The sequence below is a fragment of the Pteronotus mesoamericanus genome, unplaced genomic scaffold (assembly GCF_021234165.1).
Source record: "Pteronotus mesoamericanus isolate MK-2021 breed Mesoamerican mustached bat unplaced genomic scaffold, CSHL_Meso_final scaffold_137, whole genome shotgun sequence".
Classification (NCBI taxonomy): Eukaryota; Metazoa; Chordata; class Mammalia; order Chiroptera; family Mormoopidae; genus Pteronotus; species Pteronotus mesoamericanus.
This window is the reverse complement of record NW_026555306.1, coordinates 1,950,901-1,973,291: the sequence shown is the minus strand read 5'-3', so window position 1 is coordinate 1,973,291 and position 22,391 is coordinate 1,950,901. Positions and strand designations below refer to the sequence as shown.

General features: G+C 40.7%; 1 protein-coding gene across 1 annotated transcript; it reads right to left on the bottom strand.

The window, feature by feature from the left end:
* Nucleotides 1-127: 127 nt before the first annotated feature.
* On the bottom strand, nucleotides 128-16,714 carry ZNF233 (zinc finger protein 233). Its single transcript, XM_054588446.1, is given in 7 exon segments — nucleotides 128-258; nucleotides 261-355; nucleotides 430-1,870; nucleotides 5,342-5,434; nucleotides 8,631-8,757; nucleotides 15,989-16,037; nucleotides 16,543-16,714. Coding segments are annotated over 6 exon segments (1,902 nt in total). The 5' UTR covers nucleotides 16,004-16,037; nucleotides 16,543-16,714.
* Nucleotides 16,715-22,391: the final 5,677 nt, after the last annotated feature.

Here is a 22,391-nt window from a genome sequence, read left to right as displayed (position 1 = left end):
ATAATCTCAGCTGTCTAGATTTTCTGATGAAAGGTAGAAGTCTAAGCTCTGAAGAACACTTTTATCATACTCGTCAGGTGTGGTAGGCTTACCAATATTATATACTCACGAATCTGCAGACATAAACTTAACTAAAGCCCCTACCACAACCAAAACATTTGTAGGGTTTTTGTCCAGTGTAGACTCTCTGACTGGCTTGAAGACTTGCGGCCTGAATGAAGCTCTTACCAGATGTGCCACATTTACAGGGTTTCTCTATATGTAGATCCCCTGATGAGCTTGAAGACTTAGGGCCTGACTGAAGCTCTTAGCACACACAACACATTTGTAGGGTTTCTCTCCAGTGTGAACTCGCAGACGAACTCTTGCTGAAGCTCTGCTCACACAGAGCACATTTATTTATAGGGTTTTTATCCAGTGTGGACTCGGTGATGAGCTTGAAGACTGGAGGTCTGACTGAAGCTCTTACTGCACACAGCACATTTGTAGGGTTTCTGTCTGGTGTGAACTTGCTGATGATCCTGAAGATATGAACTCCGACTGAAGCTCTTCCCACATACAGCACATTTGTAGGGTTTTTCTCCAGTGTGGACTCGCCGATGAGCTTGAAGACTGGAGGTCTGACTGAAGCTCTTCCCACACACAGCACATTTGTAGGGTTTTTCTCCAGTGTGAACTCGCTGATGAACTTGACGTGAACTCTGACTGAAGCTCTTCCCACACACAGCACATTTGTAGGGTTTTTCTCCAGTGTGGACTCGCTGATGAACTTGAAGACCTGAGGTGTGACTGAAGCTCTTCCCACACACAGCACATCTGTAAGGTTTCTCTCCCGTGTGGACTCGCTGATGGGCAGGAAGATACGAACTCTGACTGAAGCCCTTCCCACACACAGCACATTTGTAGGGTTTCTCTCCAGTGTGAACTCGCTGATGAACTTGAAGGTATGAACTCCGACTGAAGTTTTTCCCACACACAGTACATTCATAGGGTTTCTCTCCAGTGTGAACTCGCTGATGCATTTGAAGATGGTAACTCTGACTGAAGCTCTTCTCACACACAGCACATTTATAGGGCTTTTCTACAGTGTGGACTTGTTGATGAATTTGTTGATGTGAACTCTGACTGATGTCCTCACCACACTCATCATTCCTATTGCAATTCTCTTCTGTGTGAACACTTTGATGATTGCAAAGCTCTGAGCTATAACAGATGCCCTCCCCAAACTCACTAGCTGTATGAGGTTTTGCTCCCAGGTGCAAATGCTGATGAAGCTCAAGATTGGGGCTGAGGCTGAAGCCTTTTCCATTTTCAGCAGAGGTATGCTCTTCTGAGTGGATTACACTGTGTTGAAATGATTTCTTCATGAAGTCTTTCCCACAATTCTTGTGGCTAGAAGACATCTCACCTTTCTGCACTTTCTGATCATCACCATGGTAATGAGAGGCCCTTCTCCTAACACAGTGCTCACACTTGCACAGTTTACATCTGCTGTCACCCTGCTGACACCTATTCTGGTCATTCTCTGACTCTCTCAGATACATTTTCTTCTGGCAATTCTGGGTGGTCTTCACAGGAAACTCTTGGTTTTTCATACTGTTGAAATTTTGAACTTCCCCTTGAAGCTTTATTACATATTTCTCATCTTCAGAAGCCTGAGTAGATTCCCCTGCCCACAACTGACAGAAGGAATCACCTTGTTTTGGCAAACCTGACTCCTTGCTTTGCAGATTTATTATCAAGTCTTGATTTCTGGTTAACTTCCTTAGAAGTTGTTCCCATATTTGCCAGCACACAAGGTCTCCATGTAAAAGGTTCTTTAATCCAACTTTTTGAAGAGTCTCTATCTCATTTTGGTTCCAGTGTCCTGGAAAGATAAGGAGAATTCAAAGATGAAAATGAGGACAAGCGAGAATCTGTTCAGAGATAAAAAATATTTCACAGGTCAACCACGGTGGGAAAACTTATTCAATCAGCCTGGCTTTTACCATAAGCTTTTTCATGCATATGGAAACAAAGAGGTGACAAGTAGGCTCCTATCCACTAAGTGTTACGGAGTCTCATTTAGAACCACACCAGGACTTATGTATGAGGTCAAAATTAGAAATACATGGCTACAGGGGTGACATTCTCAATAAAATGGTGAATGTTATTAAGTGGAAAAAACTGGAAAACTCATACCCATGACTAACACATCTTATGAGGGTAAAATATCCTATGATAATTGCTGCCACTTAATTTTGCTGAATGTTCTGATAAATGTGAATGGCTAATACCATCCTCCAGGTTTTGTACAATAGATATGTATTTGTACATATGAAACAATTCAATGGTAACCAGCATAGAGTATGGTCCCCAGTGATCCTGCCTGCTGATGTCCATATGCTATCAAATGTCTTTCCACAATATATCAAAATTGGTCTGTGAAACCAACAGAATATGGCAAAAGTGTCCTTGCAGGGTGGCTCAGCTGGTTGAAACATCTTCCCATACACCAAAAGGCTGTGGGTTCAATCCCCAGTCGGGGCGTGCACTGGAGGCAGTGGATCAATGTTTCTCTCTCTCTCTCCCTAAAATCAGTAAACATATCCTTGGGTGAGAATTAAAAATATATATGGCACAAGTGAGAGTACATCACTTCCAAGGTTACATCATAAAGGACATTGTGGTTTCTGCCTTCCACTCTCCTGGGTCCAATCAGCTGGAAGAAATCAGCTTCCATGACATGCTTTGAGGACACCCACGCAGCCCAAAGGAGAAGCCCACTGGAAAGGAATTGAGGACTTCTGCCAACACCCATGTGAATGAGTCCATTTTGGAAGCCAATACTTCAGTCCCATTAGACCTTCAAAGGCCTGAAGCTCTTGTGGACTCCTTGACAGCAACTTTATGAGATCCTGATCCACAATCACCCAGCTAAGCTGCTTCCAGATTCCTGACTCACAGAAGCATAAATAAATGCTTGTTGTAAGCTGCTAAGTTTAACAGTAGTTTGTTATACAGGTATAAATAGCTACTAAAAGTACCATAAAAATTATAGTTAGAGTAGACATTCATCAGAAGAGTAACAATGTTCTGAAATAACTCTTCAGTCACACTGGTTTTTTCCTCCACTTGTGAGCTGTCTCCAAGAGTAAAGACAGTGCGATCCACCTAGCACCATTCTCTATGAGTTTTTGTTTACAAGAATCCGCAAGGGAGAAGAAACCCTTTAGTTTGTGCATCTGTGCACTGTAATAAGGCCACAAGGATATTCATCACAGATGGAACAGGGCAACTAGACGGATAGACAAAAGGCAAAATCTGGGACAATTCTGATGTTGCAAAAAGAACTTTTAATAAGGGAGATGTGGGTAGAATACGCTATAAGATTTGTTCAGTTTTCTGAGAAATGCAAGCTACAGAAGTACATCCATTAGTCACAATTCATCAAACTGCGTGCTTAAGATACGTGTATGTAAATTACCTCAATAAAAAGAACTTAAATGTCATTTCACTCTGAAAATTCATGAAGGTATACTGCGTTTTCTGTATATATTCCAATAAAAAGTTGGCCCAAAATTAAAAAGTAAAAGATTTATGCAAGAAGGCAAAGCAGCCCTGACTGGGTAATTCATTAGCTAGAGTGTCCCAATATTCAATGTTGCAAGTTCAATCCTCGGTGAGGACATATACAAGAATCAACTAATGAATGTATAAGTAAGTAAACAATGAATGTATACAAATCAATGTCTATCTATCTCTCTTTCTCAAATCAACCAATAAATAAATAACAAAATTTCCTTCCTTTAAAAAAAAAAATTAAAATAAAGGTGCCCTGGCCAGGTGGCTCAGTTGGTTGGAGTGACATCCTGTAACTGAAAGGTTGTGGGTTTGATTCCCAGTCAGAGCACATACCTAGGTTGAGGGTTCAATCCTCGGATCCCGGCCCGGGTATGTACGGGAGGCAACCGATTGATGCTTCTCTCTCTCATTGATGTTCCTCTCTCTCCTTCCCTCTCTCTCTAAAAGCAATGAAAAAATGTCCTCAGGTGAGGACCAAAAAAAAAAAAAAAGGCAAAGCGCTTGGAAAGCTACCTGGTAAGAAAAAAAGAGATACCAGTTGTAACTGGGTTGGCAATTCCCAAGGCAAGTCTGTACAAAAAACAAGGGAGCGAATCAATTGGAGCTGGCATCCAACCTTTTTGACTGCACAGAACCTTCATGCAGCACAAAGACACAAAAACAGAAATGATAAAGGGACAGAGAAAACTTTCCCCCACTATTCACTACGAGCAGGGCCTCAACTAGATTTTCCTGGGGTTTTTGTCTGACTTAGTTTTTGATTTTTGGTACTTATGTATAATAGGAATGACTAATGACTGTATTTTAGGTTGGGTTTACCTAAGGGATATGCAAAGTAAAGATAAATGAAGGAAGAAGGAAGTGAATAAAGGGAGAATGAGGGAAAGAGAGGAGAGAGCAGGGTAGCAGGGAGGATGTCACCAGGTAAATGGATGGGGCAGAGTTCACAATAGCAACGCAGAGATGACAAGTTAGGACAAGCTGTGAGGGAGCCTTGTCCCTACCATTCAAATGGGACCACCCACCCATTCATTAACCCATTAATTAATTAACTCATTCATTAATGAGTTAGTGTTTAATGAATGTATATTATGCATTAAGTGTAATTAGAGGCACCTGGAGTACAGCAATAAAGAAAACAGATAAAATGCTTGCTCACCCGATATTATACTGTAATGGGGAGAGGGATCATAAACAAGTAAACAAAATATAACCCATTAGTATATGAACTAACAATTAAAGATGAGTCACAAAACAAGGCAGAGGAAGGGGCTGGGGTTTTTAAGCAGAGTGGTCAGAGCAGGCATCTGTGATGAGATGACCCTGGAGCAGACATGGGTGAGGCAGGAGCCAGGAGGCTGCACAGGGCAGAACATGGAAGAGCAAGGAAGAGGCCATGAGGCAGAGCCACAGTCAGCAGGTCTGACGCACAGAAAGCAGCCTCATATCACTGGAAAGCTACGGACACGGAATCCAGCCAGAGAGGGAATAGGTGGCCAGACGAGGCAGGGCCCTGAAGGCCACGGGAAAGAAGCTGAACTGCATGAGCAGGATGGGACGTCATGCAAGGGCGAACGGAGGAGGGGTGTGACCTGGCTGCTGCTGGAGAGCAGACCACAGGAAGGCGCAAGCAGAAGTAGGGGGCAGTGCGAAGCTGTTGAGAGTAAGCGAAGTAATGAAAGCTGGAGGCTTGGGCCAGGGTGGCCACGCTGGTGGCAGGGAGGACAGCACCTGGGCTGTGCCCTGGGGGGACTCAGGGCTGCCTAGTTCTCAACTAAACATCCACCTCCTTGGGTTTCTGTCACTGTCATCTGAAGCTTCTCCTCTCTCCCCAAGTGTAATATCCTATCCAATTTGAAGGACTGATATCCTGTGAAAAGTAAATGCTGGATACATTAAAGGCAAAAATTTGAATTCCATTACTATAATCCTCATGTGCTCTAAGGAATATTTCTCCAAATTCTGACCATGATCTGTTGTTATAAATGCAACAGGGGATCAAATGAGCATCCTCTCCTGATTTACTCACAATTTTAGCTGCAATGAATACAGTTCCAAGAAAGAACTTTACCCTTTTTTGTTCAATATAATAAAGATGTAACGTACCAACTGCTTTTAACACCCACCAAGATATCACAACTACAATTTGCAAAAAACAAGAAAGGTATAGAAAAGATATCACATAGGAATTAGGAAATATAGATCTCCAGGTCTGGGGACACATTTCAAGAGTACCAAAGTCTTAAACATTTGAAATCAGGATACTGCCGGGAACTTCTGGTCAAGATGGCATCATAGGTAAAAACACCTTGTCTCCTCATACAACCACATGAAAATTACAACTAAATCATAGAAAAACCATCACTCAGAACCATCAGAAATTGAGATGAATGGAAGCCAGACAACTACAGATTAAAGAAACCACATCCATTCAGACTGATAAGAGGGGCAGAGATACAGAAAGGGCTGGGCCTGCATCCACATGTGATGAATGAAAATTCAGGAGGGCTATCTTGGGAGTGAGGAGTCCCACATCAGAACCCCCAACCCAGGGTTCTAGTGCCAGGAAGATAAGTCCCCATAACTTCTGGCTGCAAAAACCAGCAGTGATTGAGTCAATGGAAGAAATTTCTGGAGCTCCAGGCAGTCCCTCTTAAAGAACCCACCCACGGCCTTCCTCAGACTCACTCCCTCTGAGCCTCCAGGGTGGTAGCCTGAAGGGTACCAATGGCACACTGTGAGACACTGAAGTGTCTGGCATCAAGGTGAGAGCTGGAGGAGAGCTTTCTCTCAGAGAGAAAGGCAGGCAGAGCCACAGAGCCAGCATGTGGGTACCATATCTGAGACACCATCAACCTGGCTAACACTGTTCTGCCCTGGGGATCCCAAGGCTCCGAGGCTCTGTCACATACAAAATACAGCTGTTAACAGCAGTATTTCCATATTAATGGCTGGTCTTGGTTCATGCTTCACAAATTCCTAACTCCTCTCAAACAAGCATCCACTAGCCTCAGTGAACCCCCAACCCCTGTACCTCTTGTTAAGTGGCCCCAGGCACAGCACTAGCACCATCCAGCCTAGACTCACAACTTTCCTTCGTCTGGGAATCTCCAAGCCCAGCATAAGTAGCAGCCATCTCAGATTGCTCTATAGCTCAGGCAGGGTGGGCTGAGGCAAGACACAACTGGGGGCTGACGAAGGCCTGCACCACCCAGGAAACCCCAGGGCCTGCCCACCCAGTGGACAGCTACAGACCACATGGGAGCACCAACACTCTGCCCCTGCACAGCCGATCCTCCACAGAGGGCGGACGTTTCTGGTTAGTGGTCACAGCCAATGTCTGCAACTGACTGGCCTGGGTTAAATCCCTCCCATTGGTCTGCCAACAGCAACCAAAGCTCAACTACAAGAGGAGTGTGTACTCAGCCCATTCAAAGGCACACCTCAAGTACCCATCTTAGGTGATAGGGGAGGCTGTGCCACTGAACCTTACAGGACACCTTGTACATTAGACCACTACACCAAGACAGGAAGTCATAGCAGCTCTACCTAATACATAGAAACAAAGACAGGGAGGCTGCCAAAATCAAGCAAAGAAATATGGCCCAAATGAAAGAACAGATCAAAACTCCAGAAAGGGACAACTGTAATAGCATAATCAATAAAATGTACTTAAAAAAAAAACAAACTCCAGAAAAAGAACTAAACAAAATGGAGATAGGCAATCTTACCAGATGCAGAGTTCAAAACACTGGTTATAAGGATGCTTGAGAAACTTAGCGAGGAACTCAACAGCATAAAAAAGATCCAGTCAGAAACAAAGGATACGCTAATTGAAATAAACAACAGTGTACAGGGACACAACAATAGAGTGGATGAAGATGACAATCAAATGAATAATTTGAAACATAAGGAAGCAAAAAACAACCAATCAGAACAAGAAGAAAAAGGAATCCAAAAAAACAAGGATGGTATAGGCAGCCTTTGGCACAACTTCAAGCAGTCCAACATTCGCATCATAGGGGTACCAGAAGGAGAAGAGAAAAAGCGAGAAATTGGAAATCTATTTGAAAAAATAATGGAAGAAAGCTTCCACCCTGGCTGGTGTGGTTCACTGGATTGAGCCAAACATGCACTTATGTTTCTCTCCCTCTCTTTCTTCCTCCTTTCCCTTTCTCTGAAAATAAATAAATAAAATCTTGAAAAAAAGAAGAAAGAAAGAAAACTTCCCTAATTTGGTGAAGGAAAATGGATATGCAAGTGCAGGGAGCACAGTCCCAAACAAGCTGGATGCAAAGAGGCCCACTCCAAGACATGTCATAATTAAAATGCCAAAGGTTAAAGATAAAGAGTGAATCTTAAAAGCAGCAAGGGAAAAGAAGTTAGTTACCTACAGGGGAATGCCCACAAGACTGTCAACTGGTTTCTCAAAACAAATTTTATAAGCTAGAAGGGATTGGCAAGAAATATTCAAATTCATGAAAAGCAAAAACCTATGGCAAGATTGCTCTACCCAGCAAAGCTACCATTGAGAATCAAAGGGCCAGAGCTTCCCAGACAAGGAAAAAACTAAAGGAGTTCATCACCATCAAACCGTTATTATATGAAATGTTAAAGGCGCTTATTTAAGAAAAAGATGAAAACTATGAACAATAAAATGGCAATAAATACATATCAACAATTGAATCTAAAAAACTAAGTAAAGAAGAAGAACAGAGATAGAATCATGGATAGAGTGTTTTGATGGTTGCAGGATGGGGGCAGGTAGGGTAGATGGATGAAGAGGTGAGGGGATTATTAAGTACAAATAGGCAGTTACAGAATAGCCATGGGGATATAAAGTACAGTATAGGAAATGGAGTAGCCAAAGAAATTATACACATGACCCATGAACATGAACAATGTTGTGGGGAATTTCCTCAGGGAACAGGGGATGCTGGGTGGAGGGGGGCAAAGAGAAAAAAACTGGGACAACTGTAATGGCATCATTAATACAATATAATTAAAAAAATAAAATAAATACTCCTGGGAGCTGACATTCAGTTAGAGAGGGCTCCTGTCCTCACCCACAGAGACCAGGTTCCTGAGATTCTCCAGGGTGACATCTCGGTACAGCTTCCTCTGGGACGGTTCCAGCAGCTCCAGCTCCTCCACGGTGAAGACCACAGCCACATCTTTGAATGTCACCACCTCCTACAACACCAAACACAGGCAACCTCAATCTTAACAGCAGCCTGCGCTGGGAGAAGGGCAGCACTGGTGGGCAGAGAGGATGGGTGGGAAGTTATTCTGGATTCTGAGGGCCTGGAGTCTCCCTTACACAGTTTCCTCCTATTCTCCATCCAGCATGTCAATTTCATACACTAATTTTCCAGAGTCCCATCAAAATATGTGCAATTAAAAAATAATTCCTGCTAATTTCACTTGGAGTCATTTGTGGGTATCCCTATGGTAAGCACCCTGGAACTGTTATTCTTGAGTAATGGGGGAAATACACATTTTGTAAGCTGAGTAATACTACCAAATTGTTCCAGAAATGTTAGGTCAATTTACTCCCAACAGGGTCTGATAGTTTTTATCTTTCCTCTCTCACTCACGTATTCATTGAGCCTGGGTACTGTCACTTTGTTAAAATGTGACAAACCAATAGGTCACCCTTCCTGAGGAGCTATGACATAGGCCCTTTGTGCTCTCAAGGCATATGCCACCTATCTGTGACACTATTTATGACAGCATTGAAAGTGTCAAGGTGTACAGATTTTCACGCCAGAATACTTCTGTTTAAATCCCAAAGCTACGTGCCCCTGTCAAGCTGCATGATCTTAGACCAAAAAACCCCTTCATCTATTTCCTCATCTGTGTGATGGAGCTCGTAACAGAAAATTCTTATACATACAAATGAAAGGTTATACATAAAGTTCCTATAACTGTACTGTCCAATTCAGTGGCCAGTAGTCACATGTGGCTATGTAAATATAAATTTTAAATTACGTAAAATTAAAAATTCTCTCCTGCAGTTGCAGTAGCACATTTCAAATGCTCATGAGCCACATGTGGCCTGTGGATACCATGTTAGCACAATATAGAATATTTCAATCATTGCAGAAGTTCTGCTGGACAGCGCTGCTTGAGAACCTATACACCTGGCACATAGGAGGTCCTCGATGAATATTAGCTTTTCTTAATATGATTGGCATGGTAAGAGCAGGATTACATTTTTATATTAATTTAGTCACTTCTGCTTTCTTTTAATGTTTGCATGATACATCTTTTTCCATCCTTTTATTTTCAGCCTACCTATACCATTATATTTAAAGGGAGTTTCTTAAAACATATTGTTGGGTCATATTATTTTTATCTTCATCCAAGGACACTTATCCATTGCTTTGAGAGAGAGAGAGAGGAAGGGGTAGGGGAGAAAGAGAAACATCAACGCAAGAGAGAAAACATCAATCGGTTGCCTCCTGTATGCACCTTGACTGGGGACTGAACTCACAACCTAGTTATGTGCCCTGACCACAAATCAAACCTGCAACCTTTCGGTGTAGGACAGTGCTTCAACCAAGCCACACAGGCCAGGGCAAGTTGGGTCACATTTTTAAAATTACAATTGTGATTCCAGTATTTTAATTGGCATATTTAGGCCATTTACATTTAATGATGAATTACCTGTATGCTAGGACTTAAGTCTGCCATTTTATTTTCTTCCATTTCTGTTTTCTCCTAGTTTCCTGTATGTTACTTGAACATTTTTAAAATTGCATTTTTTTGTCTATAGTGTCTTACAGTATACCTTTGTATAATTTTAGTGGTTGCTATTATTATGTTACTTACACATAACTTAAGTCTATTGTTGTTGATATGTTACCAGTTCAAATAAGGAGAAACCTTACTTCTCTTTAAGTTCCTTTACCCTACACCATTTTTGTCTTAAATGCAACTGATTAACATCTCTCTCACATATCAATGTTTCTCTTTCTCAACCTCTTCTCCTCTCTCTAAAAATATTTTAAAAATACATCAGAAAATGCTATTTTTGCTTCATTCCTTTAGCTATTCTTTTAGTGCAAGCCTGCAAGTGACAAATACACTTAGTTTCCTTCATCTATGAATGTCTTGATTTCCCCTTTATTCCCAAGGGATATTGTTCCTGGATACAGAATTCTGAGTTGAAAGTGCTTTCTTCCAGCACTTGAAAAATAGTCCACTTCTTTCTGATAAGAAAGTCAATGTTATTTGAATTGTTTTTTCCTCACTGTTAAGGTGTCATTTCTCTCTGACTGCTTTCTTGTTAGTTTCAGAAGTTTAACTATAACATGTCTCTGTAGGATTTCTTTAGCTTCACCCTACTCAGAATTCATTTAGTTTCATGAATCTGTAGATTTATGTATCTTCCAAGTTAGGCAAATTTTCCACCATGTTTCTTCAAAAGCTTCGTCAGCATCCCCTATTCCTCCTCTCCTCCTGGGACCAGATAACAGTAGCTCAGATACTTCAGTATAGCCGCACGGATCCCTGATGCCCTGATCATTTTTTTTTCCAGTCTATTTTTTCTACTTTATTCATATTAAATAATTTCTATTATTCTGTCTTCAAGTTCTTTCCTCTTTCCCTTCATTCTGCTGTTGAGTCCCTTCATTTAGTTTTCTAAATTTCATTTACTGTATTTTTCAGTTCTAAAATTTCCATTTGGTTCTACTTTATATGTTCGATTTCTGTTCCTAAGATTTTTTATTTTTCATTTGTTTCTTCCATCGTGTCTGTAATTTCCTGCTGAAATACTTTTATAATAGCTGCTTTAAAATCCTTGTCAGATGCCCTGCCTGGTGGGTCAGTTGGTTGGAGTGTCCTCCCACACACCAAAAGTCTATGGGTTCAATCCCCAGTTGGAGTGCATACAGGAGGCAACAGATCAATGTTTTTCTCTTTCCCTCTCCTCCTCCCTTCGTCCCTTTCTGTCTCTAAAATCAATAAAAACATAGCCTTAGGTGAGGATTAAAAAAATTTAAAAATGCCCTGGTTGTTGTGGCTCAGTGGGTTGAGTGATGGGGGCCTGTGAATCTAAAAGTCGCTGGTTTGATGCCCGGTCAGGGTGTGTGCCTGGGCTGCTGGCCGGGTCCCCACACAGGGGCGTGCAAGAGGCAACTGATGGATGCGTCTCTTGCATATCAATGTCTCTCGCTTTCTCTCTAAAAATATAAAATTTAAAATAAAATCATTGTCAGATGGAGAAACCTTGAAGACATTATGCTAAAGTGAAATAAGCCAGTAACAAAAAGGATTATGTATATAATTCCACTTATATGAGGTACCTAGAATAATCAAGTACATAGAGACAGAAAGTAAAAGGGTGGTTGACAGAGACTAGGGAGGGGGGAATAGAAGTTACTGTTCAATGGGTACAGAGTTTCAGCTTAGGAAGATGAAAAGAGTTCTGGAGGTGTGTTGTGGTAATAGTTCACACATTGTGAATATACTTAATGACACTTAATGGTACACTTTAGAAAGCAATTAAAATGGTAAATTTTGTTACGTATATTTTACAATATTAAAAAAAGTCCTTATCAGATAACTAGCACCCATGCCATCTCAGTTTCTGTCTGTTGACTGTCCTTCATACAAGTAGAGATTTTCCTGGTTCTTGTAGAGCAAGTGATTTTTCACTGAAACTTAGACATTTTGAAAATTATTTCATTTGTCAGAATTTGTATTCAAAATCTAAAAAGAACTACTAAACTTAATAGTAAGAACATAATTTAGGGATTGAACAAGAGAGTTGAACAATTCCAAAATAAGATATACAAATGGTCTAAAAGAAGAAAAGATGTTCAAAATCCTTAGGCATCAGGGCAATTGAAATGAAGACTGCACTGAGAAGAAAGAGAAGGAGAGAGAGAGAAAGGAAGGGATGGAGGGAGGGAGGAATGGGGGGAGAGAGAGAGAGAGAGAGAGAAAGTCAAGTTGATACACCACTATACTACTGTCATTAGGATGGCTAAAATTTAAGACGGAAAATATCTAATGTTGGAAAGGATGTGGATGGAGTCAACTAGAATTCTAGCATGCTGCTGGTGAGAATGTAAAAATATACAACCGCAGTAGAAAATGATTTGGCAATTTCTCAGAAAGCTAAGTATGTGACTTGGAGATTCTCCTCCTAGGTATTTATCAAAAAGATAAAGAAAACCCGTGTTCATCCAAAAATCTAGTGCACAAGTGCTCAAAGAAGTTTATTTACAAATAGTCAAAAACTAAGAACAGGTGAATGGATAACCAACTTGTGGTATACCAGTAGGACGAAATACTACACAGCAATGAAAAGAACTGTTGATATTATGGATGCGAGAGAGATCTGAGTCAGGAGGGCTCTCTCCCCTGCCTCAGTTCTGTATCACTCAGAAGAGAGTAATTCAAGCAAGAGACAAACACATACAGTGGAAATGAGACAGCAAATTTATTTATGAAATACATAAAAGCATGGAGCTGGAAGCAGGCATCTGGCAAGTCTAAATGCCCCATTTATAGAGGAAAAAAAGTTGTAAGTAAGTTTGTTCTATATACTTGAGCTGAGGCTACAAGTGGATACTTAGCTAATCTAAGTACGCCACCTATTGGGGTTCAGGGGTTATATATCTTAGCCGACTTCTAGGTTCCCCTCCTCATTCCCCCTGGGAATAATGTACAGCTACAAAGGCTTTCTTTCTCAGTTAGAAAAGGTTCTTTGTCTTAGTGAAATTGTTACAGAGGCCCCTTTCCCAGTATAGCCTCCTCTTCCTTCTCTGTAATCCCTGCTTGTGGTGTTCAGAACACCCAGTGACCCTATTAAGATTGCTACAGGAGCCCCTTTACTCAGCACAGACTCAAGGGCTCCCCGCTCTTCCTGCACTACTTTGCCTGCAATGCTTGGGGCAAATTTCTTTTTCTTTTCGACTATTTCAAAAAGAAAAAGAAAGAAAGAAAAGAAAACCTGTGTTCATCCAAAAATGTAGTACACAAGTGCTCAAGAAAGTTTATTTACAATAGCCAAAAACTAAGAACGGGTGAAGAGATAACCAAATTGTAGTTATCGATCTCATCAAGCTGAGCGCAGGACTCCTGAGTCAATTGGTGAGACAGGCATTCCTTTTGCTTGCAGAAGCCTCCTGTACTCAGTTCTCGGTTAGACTGTAATGGTGAGGGCCCTGCCTCTACTTCCCTTCAGGCACTCATTCCTAGCGGCTCCCTAACACCGACACGTGCGCAAAACCATGATGATGAACAAATGGAGCCAGACTCAAAAAGAGTATATACGGTATAATTCTGTTTATATGAACTCAAGAGAGGATTAGTTTAATCTATAGTGACAAAAAGTTAAGCCAGTTGCTGCCTGCAGCCGGGGGTGTGGGAAGGGCACAGCGGAACCTTGTTGGGGGGTGGAAATGGTCCACATCTACTGATGGCAGTGGCCACATGGGCATGTGTATCTGTTAAAACTGATTGACAGGGTTTATTTTATGTAAGTTATACATAAATTACAACTAAGATAATTTAAACCGTAATGAAGAAATCACAGAAATAAAAAGAATTACAGTATATAACTAACAAAGGACTTGAACTCAGAATATGGAAAGAACTCCTTCATTAACAATAAAAAGTCGAAGTCCATTTTTAAAATGGGCAAATGGCTTCAACAAACGTTTCATAAAGGATATACAGATGGTGAAAACGCACATGAAAAATATTCAACATCATTTCTCATGAGGGAAATACAAATTATAGTCACAGATGTCATTTCATCAGAACGGATGAAATAAAAAAGACCCACATCAAACACTGGCAAAGATGCGGAGCAACTGAAATTCTCAGATGCTGTGGAGGGCTGTAAAACAGTACCACCCCTTTGGACAACTGTTTACATTTATCTACCCTGCAAGCTGAGTCATTTCACTTCTAGATGTGCACCCAAGAGATACGAAAACATGTGTTCACAAGAACACCTGCACAAGAATGCTCACAGGACCTTTATGCATAATAACCAAAAGCTGCAAAATGACCCAAATGTCCTTCAAAAGAAGAATTTCACTTATCCTTCCAAAAGATAGCTGTTGTATATTCACAAAATGGAATACAACTCAACAATAAAAAGGAATAATGTATTGAAACACACAACACAGATTGATCTTGAAACATGCTGAGAGAAGACAGGTACATGATTACATACTGTACAAATTCACTACTTATAATTTGAAAACAGGTCAACTAATCATGTGATGACAGATCAGAACAGCAGATGCCTCTGAGGAATTGGAAACTTGGGACCTGAGAGACACAGGAGAGACCTTTGCGGGGGGGAGGGGGTAATATAAATGTTCCACTTCTGGTTTTGGGTGATGGGTTAAAGTAATTAATTATTCAACTTTCGAAACCAGGTATACCACCAACACTGACCTGACACTTAAGATCTGTTGTTTTTGTAAGTAAATTATATTTCATTTTTAAAATCCTGTGCAAAAGTTTTATGGTTCAAAACAAAATTTATTCACACAGTGGTGTATATGCTTGTTTGTAGCTCCTGAAACTTACAGAAAAAGTAGAAGCCCTTCTGCGACAATGTATGGTATTGGAAACATGGGCCCTCTCCCAAGCTTCAAGACCCCCCTCCGACCCTGGGGAATACAGTGAAGGTCATCTGTAAGACCCTGAGAGCCTGACCAGCTCCTTGGTCAAGAAACTATTTTTGGATGTGAACCCAGCCTATAAACAACTGCAGAGAAAACTAGCACTTTGACTGCACACAGCTTGCATGTAAGCACCCTGCATGCTATTTGCTCTGTCTTCTGTACTCTGAATATCCCAGCACTGGGAAAGCTTGGGTTGAGGTAACTTCACCTGCCCACCACCCAGGTTGTGCACTTCAAGTCCTAATAAACCCATGTCTTTCCCAGCCCATCCTCTGGGTTACTTCTTTGGAATCGGCAAGCAATTTGCATCACAGACAAGTACATAAAAGAACGATGAATCACCAAAAAACTCAAGTGATAACATTAAGTGAAAAAAAAAAAAAGATTGAAAAGCATACATGTACTGTGGTTGTAATTACATAAAATATAGCACGGGGAAAACAGATAACTTAGCAGTGCAGTAAAGTGGCTCTTAAAACTTTTCTGATACCTAAGGAATTTCTTCACTAGTATTTGTGAAATGAAGATGATAAAGTAAAACCAAAAGTAAAAACAAAAGCGAAAGACAAAAACAAAAATAGAACCAATACAAAGGCTAGTAACAGGCACCTAAGAAATCCCTGTTTTTTATCCTCATGGAAGTGAAAAAAGATGTGTCTAACCTTTCAGAAGAGATTTTAAGAGATAAAAAATAAAAAAAATTATTGGGACAACTGTGATCGAATAAACAATAAAAAGAGAGATGAAAATCAAACTCAACTCACCTGGAACTTGGTCATTTTCTCCTGCTTCTCCTGAGCAAGTGCAAGAGTCCTGGGAAGACAGAAGGAGCAAAGGAAAGAGAAGCCATGAGGCAGGCCCTGGCACACATGCCTTCTCTGTGTGAATTTTACGAAGTGACCCCTCCTGTCCGGGTCAGTGTGGCTCATTGGTTGGGCGTCGTCCTGCAAACCAAACCAATAGGTTGCACGTTGGCTCCCCAGTCAGGGCTTATGCCTGGGTTGCAGGTCAGGACTCCCCGAGCCGATCGATGTTTCTCTCCCTCTCTTTCTCCCTCCTTTCCCCTCTGTAAAAATAAATGAATGAAATCTTAAAAAAGAAAAGAACCACACACCACCAAGCAGCTGGAGGCCCACCCGTCTGGTGACATTACTACTAACTCCACTCTAGACAGGAGAAACAGCGAAATTAAATAACTCTGCAAAGATTGTATCACTAGAGGACGGCAATCCAAGGACACCCGAGCACCGACAAACGCTCCAACGTAGAACCGCGACCCCTGCCCGCCCCCAACTCCAAGCGCGAAGCAAACGCAAACCTGCTCTCCGCCGCTTCTCCTCCCCGAGAGCGAGTCCGCACCCGCAGGTCCCAGGCCAGCTGGGGGTTCCGCTCTCAATCACTTTCTAGAAGACACTGAGGGCTCGCGCGCCTCGCTCTCCTGCAGGGAAGCGCGGGGACTTTACACCACTCCGAGCTTAGAACTCCCGACCGGAACCGGGGCTGCGGCTCCTCCCTCCGCGAGCGGAAGTGGCTCTGACAACCCGGCGCATCTGGACTACGCTTCCCAGAGTCGTCGACAAAGTAGCGCTTACTTTAGATGGACAGTTAAAAAAAAAAAAAATACATGACGGTTCAGCTCGGTCTGTTAGCACGTGACGTCCCTTCTCCCCTTTTCTTTCCTTCTTTTTTTAATTTCTAAAAATCACGCAGCGTGATTGAAAAGTAAATGTGGCTGTACAGGACAAAAAGACCAACAGCATCTCAAAGTCATTTTGATGTTGCTTTCTTTAGTCTACTTGTAGCTGGATTCATCTACATCTATGATAGTTTATCTTGTGTGAGTTATGCATTCCGAAATGGGGAAGTCACACAAAAAGAAAAAGGAACCGTTCATCAACCCACAAAACAAATACCAAGTTTCTCATTTTTGTTTTGGCTTTAAATGCTTATTTTTGAAATTAGTTTTCTGGCAAATGAAAGAAGATGCACTGTCAAGGAAGTGAAGGAAATACTGTAACTTAGAAAAGCGTAGAATATATGTTGAAAATGTTTCTGTAGTTCACTTTTGAACGCATCATCATTTACATCTATCCTACTCTTGACATCATAAATAAGATGTTTTGTTTTTCTACGAGGTAGTTGAAATGAGCCACGATTATTCAAAAGTAGGTGTGGAAGTAGGGGATGCTGGTCAAGGAACTGTAACAAATTCAACAATTTTTAAAAAACTATTTATTTTGAGAGAGAGAGAAAGGGAGGGAGAAAGAAACATCGATGTGTGAGAGAAACATCAACCAGTAGGCCTGGCTGGCAACCCAAGCACATGCCCCAACCTGAGGCTGAACAACTTTTTGGTCTGCAGGCACCATCCAACCCACTGAGCTATAGCAGTCAATTTTTTCAGCTTTATTGAGGTATAATTGACAAATAAAATTATAATATACTTAAAGTGTATGTGATGAATTGAAATATGTATAGTAAGTACATTGTGAAAGGATCCTCACAATGTAATTATCTAACACATACATCATCTCACTTTGCTAACTGTTTTTTATGGTGAGAAACAACGATCTACTCCCTCATCAAATTTCAACTATAGTCACTCTGCTATACAGTAGATCCTCAGACCTTACTTAATTGTCTTATAATTGCAGGTTTGTATCCTTCAACCAATCTCTTTCCATTTTCCCCATTCCCCCACCTCCCAGGCAACCACCATCATTCTGTTTCTATGAGTTTGACATTTTTCCTTAGACTCCACATATAATTTTACCATGGAGTATTGGTCTTTGTCTGGCTTATTTCACTTAACAAAATGCCTTCCAGTTTCATTCACATTGTCGCAAATATTTCTCCATATTTTCTGTAAGCCAACAAGAAGTTCAATTTTATTAATTTTTTAAGAAAGAATACTCTATTGATTCTGGTGGTATGTCCTGGAAGCTTCCAATACACCATACAAGAAGACAGGATAAGACATCCTCTACAAAATACCAAGACTCATTGCAAAGTTATGGTAACTAAAGCCCTGTGGTATTGGTAAAAGTATTGAAAAATAAGCCAACCAAAGGGAATTGAGAGGCAATACATACCTCTAATTATGTATAGATTACTGATTTTCTTTTAAAATGGTACTGCAAAGTAGTGGGGAATGAAGAAAAATTTCAGTAACTGGTATAGGAACAACTAGATACTCATATAGAAAATAATTAAATTCTTCCAGAGGCAATGTACACCTTGAAGATTCCAAAAATCGATTTTAATCCTGTCACTTATGAAAAAATAAATTTAAAAAAACAGAAAAGAGGAAGGAAGGAAGGAGACAGAGAGGGAGCAGCAGAGAGAGAGAACGAGAGAGAGATGGATCAGTTAGAAAAAGGATATTCTCATCCTGGCCAGTTTCTCAATCAGGGCATACACTTAGGTTGCAGGTTCTTCGCAGGTGGGGCCATAGGACAGGCAACCAATTGCTGTTTCTCTCTCACATTGGTGTTACTCTCCCACTCTCCCTCCCTACCCCTATCTATCAATAAACATGTCCTCAGGTGAGGATAAAGAAAAAGAGAGAATGTAAATTTTCTTTTATCTGTTCAGAAATTTCAAGGAAAAGAACTGGAGTGACAATGGAGGTGGTTTTTCCCTGGACTTCTATGCTTTTGTAACTATAGTCACATTACAATTTTATCTGGATCGATGCAAGACACTGGGCTCCAGCCAGAGTGCGGGACGACTTGAAGCAGAGCCAGCCCAAGGACAGCCAGGACAAGCAGTGGTGGTGACTTGGAGGATGGAGGTGGAGGAGCCACCAGAGGAACCGTGGCAACATCTGCCCCATCTCCCAGGCTGAGTAAATTGTAGGAGAGAACGGTCAGTCAACCATCTTTTATATGAAACAATAGGCCTGAGAGCTTTCCTTACTGCCGTGGACCTATGTTTTCATCTCAAAGTCTTTTATAATTTCCTTGTGATTTTCTTTATTGCCCTATTGGCTTTTAAGGGTTTTAATTCCACGTATTTGTGAATTATTGATTCACATAAAAGGTACGGGTACTTGGGTACAGGCATGTCTGAATACATTGGAAAAACATTCCTGAATACTGAGACATAAGTCTTTGTGTCTTCTTAGAGAAGATACCTGTCCAAACCAGCCACTGCTCCTCTGTACTGAACTTGGCAACAAAAGGCAGTCACAGAAAGATTATAAAGGCAGTGAATTTCTTTCATACAAATCTGTACAGGTGTTTGGTTATTTCTTAAATTGGAGGCAAGTCAAAAACTTACACAAAGATAGTTGTACAATCTTTGATGTATGTTTCTCATATCTTATTGATTCCAGTTTCATTCCATTATGTTCAGAGAATATTTTGTATACTTCATATGGTTTCTCCGTATACTTCATATATTTTGTATACTTTGTGTGATTTCTTTTTAAATTTATTAAGACCTGACTTGTGGCCTAATAAATGGTCTATACTGTTCAATATTTCCAGATCCACTTGAGGAAAAATATGCATTTCGGGGTGATTTTAAACCACCCCCAAAGATTTAAAGTGCTAAACCTTTAAGTCTTAAGGTTTTAGAAGTGCTAAATTGAGGTAACACTCACCTGTATCATCGAGTATTGTTTATCTCAGTAGCAAGGGCACTTGAGAAACAAGTCTGCTTAGACCAGGAGATGATGGCAAACTTGCTATAAAGGGCCAGACAGTAAATGCCTTAGGCTTGCAGTCCACATAAAGTCTCTATAGCATATTACTTGCTTTTTTCTTACAATTCTTTAAAACTGTGAAATCTTAGTTCTCAGTCCATAGAAAAAAAGAAAGAATACAATCCAGATTTGGCCAGCGGGCTATAGTTTGCTGATCTCTGGCTTAGAATTTTATAATACGTATATAGTAATAATGACATCTATGTTGAAAAGAATAGCTATCTCTGTACAGCTCTTACCACATACCAGGCATATAGTTTTAATCCTCAAAACAGAACTGAGAGATAGTGTTATCATCCACACTGAACACACAAGCAAATTGAGGAACAGAGAGGTTAAGCATCTTGGCTGTGGTTACTCAACTAGCAAATGGCTGACCTGAACAAGAAAGTCTAATTCCAGAGTCTGCTTCTTAGTCAGTACATTGCAATGCTTTGTAACCAATCTTCTAGTTTGGTCTCTTTAACATTAGTTTCTCCTAAAATGCTTTAGGTCTCTCAAAGCATGGAGGGATGCAGTCGATGGTCTGAGAGCTTTGTCACACTCCCTCTAACAGTATAGAGGGAGAATGAGAGGTTAATAGTTGATGGTGTAATCCAGGGCTGATCACTGGCATTAGATGTACCCACAGGCCAGGACTCCTCCCCCAGCCTACACTTCCAACCTGCCCTGGAAGGAACCATTCCTTCACATTAGTTGTACTGGTGTCTGCAAGGAATGATTAACTACAAGGTTCTTATCTGGATAGGCCCATCTTTGGGTTTTTCTATCAGATACTTTTCTTTTTGGCCCTAGTAGAATATTTTATTTGGCTTAAAGGGTCAATGCCCTGAAAATGGGGAAAAGCTAATTTGGGGAAATCATGCCATTCAAAAACCAGGTCTGTCATTAGTTGTCCAATTCTCTCCTTCCTTGTACAACGGGACCACCAAGTTCTAGCTGGGTGCATGTCCACATTCCCTAGTAAATGTGTGCATTAGATTGGGAGTCAAATTTCTAATCCCTGGGAAATAAATATGCAATATGGAATAGGGGAAGGCTAGGAAAAACACAGTTAAGAATTGGTGGTAAAAGTATAAACTCATGATTCATTCTTTTTGCCTATCTACCTACCCACCATCTCCATATCCCAAGTGGTAAAAAAATAAAAATAAATAAAAATCACACACACACACCCCCCACTATGAGAACCAGGGCTCCCAAAGAAATAGCAAATTCCACAGCTGGGGCAAAGTAGAAGATGCATCTGTAGATGCAAAGTAGAAAGTTCATCATATTGTGCCAGAGTTAGAACATTCTTTAATTTGTGAAAAAAAAAGAATGTTGAAGGTAGTAAATCACCCTTTTTGCAAACAGTAGCAATAATCCTTTAAGCCAGGCTTAGCAATGGATACTAAAACTAGTGAAGGAAAGTCTGTTAAGAAACAAACTATTTTCTGGTTTCCGAGAACCAGAAAACATCTCCCAACAAATTACTAATTACAAATGGAAAATGTGGTAACCTCACAATGGAAAAACCCAGCTCACGCCTACCTTAGTCAAGTTAGTCAAGTTAACTTAACCTATAATTGGACAAACATATCATGCATATTTCCTTATGTGATGTACCAAGGATACATCACTTATGGAATACTTGTGCCAAAAAAGAAAAAAAAAAAGCCGAATTTAAACCCAACATGAGAAAACATCAGACGAATCCAAATTTAAGAGACCCTCAGCCCTGGCTGGGTAGTTGAGTTGATTACAGTGTTGTACACATAAGCCAAGGTTGTGGGTTCAATCCTGGGCCAGGGCACATTACAAGAATCAACCAATGAATGCTTGAAAAAGTGGAACAAACTGATGTTTCTCTCTCTTGCTTTCCCCCTCTAAAATCAATAAACATATCCTTGGGTGAGGAATAAAAATTTTTTTTAATTAAAAACCATAAAAATTTAAAAAATTAAAAAAGAAACACTGAAAACTGTCAAGGTCATGAAAGACAACAAATGAGGTAGTGATGCAGTTTAAAGGCATCTACATGCAATGTATAATCCTTGGCTGGATTCTAAAACAGAAAAAATGTGATAAATACATTATTGGGACAATTGATAAAATTTGAGTAAGGTCTATAGTAGGTTAAAGGTTATGTATCAATATTAAATTTTCCTGAATATTAAACTTGTATTGCAGCTGTGTAAGTAAGTATCCTGGTTCTTAAAACACACACATTTAAGTGTTAACCTGGCTGGTGTGGCTCAGTGGACTGAGCACTGACCTGCAAACCAAAGGGTCACCCATTCGATTCCCAGTCAGGGCACAGGTCTGGGTTGCGGGCCAGGTCCCCAGTGGGGGGCTCATGAGAGGCAACCACATGCTGATGTTTCTCTCCCTCTTTCTCCCTCCCTTCTGTCTAAATATAAAGAAAGAAAAGAATGTCACTGACATACTCATGGGTATTTAAAAGATGTGTATGTACA